General features: G+C 41.2%; 1 protein-coding gene across 17 annotated transcripts in view; it reads right to left on the reverse strand.

Moving 5' to 3' along the window:
- LTBP1 (latent transforming growth factor beta binding protein 1) overlaps positions 1-6,000 on the reverse strand; it is a 425,591-nt gene that overhangs the window by 144,894 nt on the left and 274,697 nt on the right. For 15 of the 17 annotated variants that reach the window (XM_022574111.2, XM_089922380.1, XM_089922382.1 and 12 more), the window contains one exon: positions 69-236. The exons of the other annotated variants lie outside the window; for them this stretch is intronic. In XM_022574111.2, the coding sequence (XP_022429819.2) occupies positions 69-236 (168 nt within the window). The remainder of the gene's footprint in view (positions 1-68; positions 237-6,000) is intronic. 17 annotated transcript variants of the gene reach the window in all.

The raw sequence follows: 6,000 nt of genomic DNA on the forward strand, positions 1-6,000 counted from the left end.
TGCCCAAATCATCCTGTGTGCTTGTGTGGCTGGGAATGAATGTGAGCGCACAGCGGGGCATGTCTTACCTGTGCCTGGAAGGGGACATTTCTCACAGTGTGGGCCCCAGGCCTTGCCCACACTACAACAGCAGAGCTGCTTGGTGAGATGAACAGACAGGGGGTGCATACACTGCCTTCCGGAACTGACAAGTCGGTAACAGGGCCCTTTCTCCTCAGAGATCACAGGGGTATCCGCTGAAGCAGAGAGATAAGGCCTGACGTCACCCAAGAAACGGCAAAAACCAGTTCGACATTTCACATAATAGTAAAATGAACCTAAATTTTGGATTAGAAATCATACTTCAGAATAAATCTGTCTAGATGTAGGGCATTACCCTTCTTAATTTAGGGTCAGTTGACCAAATGAGTTCGAGAGTCAGGACATCAAACGTCTCTGTCTCTGTCTGGTCCCTTCTTCCATTTTAGTAAGTGTTGAAAATCAACTATGTGCGTGAGTGAGAACAAATAATTTCAACCAAAATAAACCTGCCCAAATAAACCTAACTATAAAACCTAATTATCACAATCACTACCTCATCTGTTGTCCTGTATTTAGCCATAAGAGAGGTAGTTCTAGGGCAGAATTTGGTAAACAGCCAGGTATCATGGAAAATCAGGAACTGAACATAGTAGATACTACAAATCAGCGATCACTCTTCTTGCTTGGAGGACCGTGAGAGCCTGCAGGGCCCTATCTGGCCTCATCCTAGGCTAGCGACCAGCAAATGGGAGGCAGAGGACAGCTTCTGACTGGCAATGCCACACAAGGCCCCCGGTCCAGCCAGACAGCACAGCAGAGAAGGAACAGATGACATCCTCAACCCCTCAGGAAACATCCCAAAAGCACATCCGCCCACAGTCATCCAATACCTAAGTCCTCATTCTGATTCCTCTTCTATAAATTTAGTAGATGAGACTTCATTAATCTAACAGCTACTGGGCACGTAGGGCAATTATGAGAATAAGAAAGACACGTCCCTGCCTTCACAAAGATCATTTTCTAGAGTAAATGTGCATGGAGAATGTTCTACAGAGCCAGTTCCAGGCCAAGTCCACACTGCTGAATAGACCAAGCTTGATGGTCACCTCTCTGTTCATTCCCCGTGTCAACAAAAGCTCTTCTCTAGTGCATCACTGTCCAAATGAGCTTTTCCCGATTTGCCTTTCCCTTACCCAATTCCTCTAGCACCTGGCACTTCCAAATCACCTTCCTTTCCCGCTCAGAGCTAAATTTTCATTCTCACAAAACGACTGACATCTCTGCTACAAGGAACAACCTGATTCAATGAAAGCACTGCAGCACAGTGAAGGGAGCAAGGGTTTTTAGATCCAGACAGACCTGGGCTCACATAGTGTGCCCACCACTTGCCAGCAACATAACCTAGGGAAGTCACCTTGACTGGCTGCAATGGTTTATGTGTCAACTTGACTGGGCCACGGAACCTAGACAGCTGGTCAAAGACAGGTCTGAATGTTGATGTGAAGGTATTTTTCACATGAGATTAACATTTAAATTAGTAGATTTTGAGTCAAGCAGATGACTCTCCAGGATGTGGGTGCGCCTTATCCAAGCAGTTGAAGGCCTTAGGAGAAAAAGAGACTGATCTCCCCAGAGGAAGAAGGAATTTTGCCAGCAGACTGCCTTCAGACTCTGGCTGCAACATTAGCTGTTCCCAGGACCTCCAGGCTGCCAGCCTACCCTGCAGATTGGGGCTTGCCAACCTCCACATTCATGTGAGCCAATTCCCTAAAAATCCCTTCTCATCCACCCACGCTGTTGGCTCCATTTCTCTGGAGAGAATGCTGACTCATACACTGGCTGAGCCTCAGTAACTCCCTCACTTATAGGTGACAAGCTCAATGTATAGACTCAAAATATCATATGCTAAACGTTTGGTTCAGAGTAGACACAAGATACACGTCAGCCTGCCTTATTAATAAAAGCAGGTATCTCCATCCTCTCAGGGGCATTTGTACACGACTTGATCACTGCTGTAGCGGTAGAATTTCAACAAAGTGAAAACAGTCGAAAAAAGGATATGGGTGAATTGGAGGGTGGAGCAGAGGATTGAGGGGAGCAGGGGAGACCTTCCTAAGGCTTCAAAACTTAGTTCCTCTAATAAGGCCAGGTTTGCCCAAGACTACTAAAAATGTGGTAAAAGGGAGAAGTTTGAGTCTTTTCCTCTCCCTTCTCCTACTCACTTTCTGGAGTCTGTGCAAGTCAGCTATGAAAGATTAAAGGTCACAGAAGAAAAGTAAAAGAAAATTTATGAGTATGGTTATTACCCCCAAAAGGATAAGTTTCTGGAATGACTGACCATCAATTATATAGCATATGGGTGTGTGTCTGTCTCTCTATATAAGTTGTATAATCTTAAGAACATATACATAGTTCTAGGATAATCAGCTCACCAAGGATTTTGCTCCAAAATTTCTTCTCCAACCAAAGTGTTTGGAATTCATAACACATATTTCCATAGAAACAACGTCAGGTCAACTCACAAGAGCCTATTTTACACGTGGTAGGGATTAATTATAACACTAATCGCATTAAGGTTAGTTCTAGATCCCAAGAACAAGGGCCATTTAAAGCAGGGCAGAGTTTCCCCAAATCCTGGACATTGGCAGACAGTGACACTGGCCCCTTGTGCTGACTTGTCCACACTCGCTCCCTGGTATCTACTTCGCCCTCATATCCAGGGTAGTGATACCACCTTAGGCACCATCCCTGTTACACTTACTCTGCTCCTCTATCCAAGGACTCTACTTTAAAGTAACATATCAGGCCTACCGCCCAGATTAACCCCAAACTCCAAATCAGCAATTCAGTTTTTAAGGGATTAGTATGTGTATTTGTGTGTAAGTGAATTATAAGAGATTGCTTGTTCATTAAAGCAAGTCTCTGGTTGAGGCTCCATGCATGGCACACACACACACACAGAAAAAGCAAAATGTTAGGCATTTTATCATGTGGAGAATAATGACAGAAGTCAAGGAAGCTAATTCCTCCTAAACATCTTCTCCTGAAAGGTCTCTGTTTTATAGGTTTTTCTCCTTGTATCATTTCCTAACCCAGAGATTCTCCCTAAGTGCTAGGATACTGGTGTTTGTTTTTTTTTTCCACGACAGCTTCCAACGCACTTCAAGTGGGGGTCTTTAAGGGAATAAGAATCACTGGCTTACAGAATCATCCAAACTCAGCTGTTGGTGTGTCAGGGAACATCAGACCATGTTGTAGCTAAACACTGTGCTTCACCCCAAGTGCACATAATAATAAGCCATTAACTAATAAAAAAAATCTGCTCCTTCAAAGATGGAAGAAATCCCAGTAGGAAGCCATTGGAAAGGTCTGGCTTACATGCCTAAATTATACTAATGCTCCTATGATTCAAATTTTCTTTGCTCTACAATTATGTGGATCAAAAAGTGTTAATTTATGCCTCCCTCAGATTTCTAACAGGATGTGCCCTTTAAAATGGCCTCTATTTTAATGTCTAAGCCACCTGTTATTCTTTTATCATTTCAAGTGACTTATATGGCAATTCACTTATTTCATTAAACACCTCTAGCATTTTCACATTCAACATGATACATAAACCCAGGAACAATATGCCACCTAGAATGATGCATGATTGGTGTTTCTACTGTCTGAGTATCTTTAACCACAGACTGAAAGGCTGGTTGTAAAGGCTAATTCATTAGTATACTACATTTATTATTTAAAATATAATAAACGTGATTATATAGTCTATTGCATCATAAGGATTTACACTATACTAAAAAAAAAAGTCAATATTGCCCAAAGATTGCTAAAGAATTGGTGGAAATGGGAATGGGACAGAGCAATGAGCAGGAATTACAAAGCGTGCTGGTAGGTTCATATATGTAGGTACCCTGAAATATGGGTTTTGCAGATTGTATTTTTTGTAGGATGTGTTGCTAAGATTCAGGTGCACAGATTCAGGTACTCTATATAGAGGGAAAAACATTTCAGAAGCATAAACCCTACTAGAAATGCCACATCAGTCAAGAAAACAAATCTTTTGCTCCTGGTGACAGACATGGGAAAAATCTTCCAAAGAAATAAACATAAAAAAAAAAAAAAAAAAGAAATAAACATATAGCTCTATACCCAAGTATAGTATTGAATCTTCACCATATATATCCAATGCTGATGGTGATTACATAACAAACCACCGTGAGAAGGTAAGATGCTATGGTTCTCACATTTGGGTTCCCCAATAATGTATTAACCAACTTAATTATAGGGTCGTACAACCAACTCTGATTAAACTTTCAAAGCCATGCTGCTCTTATCAATTCAAACATAAATGTAAATATTATTAAGCAGATATAAATTAACCTGGTACTTGGAACAAGTTGAAAAACAGAAGACTTGAGGAGACAGCATATAAGCTAGCCTCTCCTACTGGTTTGTTTTCACTCCCCCCCTTCCCCAAACACCTCCAATATCCTTATTCACTTCTTGGATGAAATTCCACATTAGAGTTTCATGCCATTAAAGCTTAAAGTCCCAATGGGATGAGTGCTGGGATGCAGGTGTGGGGAGCAAGTAACACTGTTAGAAGGAGTCTGAGAGATGAATTTCCTAGGGAAGTAAGAGCCCATAGGCACCCTTTTCAGGAAATGGGTTATTAAAAATAAATTCTGTGAGAACCAAAATTTTAAAAAAACAATGATTCTGAGGCCACTGCAGAGTCAGACCAGCACTTTACAGTGAGACTAAATAGTGGCTCCGCTTAAATAGATGATTTGCTCCTGTCAATTTAGACCAGTTTCCTCTTCCTGATTAAAGGCTCAGCTTGTGGAGTGAGACAAATTGAGTTTCAAATTTGGGCTCTACCACTTATAGGCTGTGGGACTTTTGGAAATATCCTTAAACTCTCTGTGCCTCAACTTCTTCATTTCTAAAATAGGAAGAACAACACTACAAGCCTCATAGAAATCTGGTAAGTATTATATTTGATAATCTATATAAAGTACTCATCACAGTGCCTGGCACTTAGTAAGTACACAGTAAAGATTACTACATTACTGTCACGGTTTTGGTTGTTACTGCTTTTACGTGGGAGCAAACAGTTGGCACAGATCTGTCCGTACAACCTCAAGGCCATGATGCTGTGAGACCACTAAGTGAGGAAAACTACGAGCCTAAGCTGAGACAGCCACAGAGGAGGTGGGAAGAAAGGAAAAGGTAGAAAATAGATTATGAAGATCTAATGACTTTCTTGGAGACCAAAGGAGATGACAGAGTCAGAGGTGACACAGAGGCTCCCAGCCTCATTTCTGGGGAGAACAATGTCACCATGGACAAAACCACCAAGTCAGGAAGGAAAGCCCATTTTTCTCTCTCTGCTAGAGAGATCTAGCAGTCATTTACCCAATCAGCTTTATAAAAAAAAAAAAAAAAAAGATCTAGAACTATGAGATCCAATTTGTTAGACCCTAGCCACATACTACTACTTCGATAAAATTTAAATGAGATACAATTTAAATTCAATTCCTTAGTCACACCAGCCACTTGTGACTAGTCTATCACATCAGAAATGTTCTGTATCTGCACTGTCTATCATCACAGGAAGTTCTATTGGACAGCATTGATCTAGCCCAAAAGTCAGCAAATTTTCTCTGTGAAAGGCAAGATAAATATTTTAGGCTTTGGTCTCTGTTTGGTCTCTGTTTCAACTTCTCAGCTCCATTTGGTCTCTGTTTCAACTTCTCAGCTCTGCCATGGCAGCGTGAAAGCGGCCTTAGACAGTATATAAATGAATGGACATGGCTGTGTTCCAATAAAACTATTTACAAAAACAGATGGTGGGACAGATTTTGCCCACGGGCTATAATTTGCCAATCCCTGATCTAGAACCCTAAAGTTAGAGGTACAAAACCCAATTTTAAACCTCAAATGTCATTTACAAGCTATATGATCTTGAAAAGT

This window comes from Delphinapterus leucas, chromosome 13, assembly GCF_059928025.1.
Source record: "Delphinapterus leucas isolate spDelLeu-1000000601 "Yukka" chromosome 13, BTC_Dleu_Yukka2, whole genome shotgun sequence".
NCBI classification, from domain to species: Eukaryota; Metazoa; Chordata; class Mammalia; order Artiodactyla; family Monodontidae; genus Delphinapterus; species Delphinapterus leucas.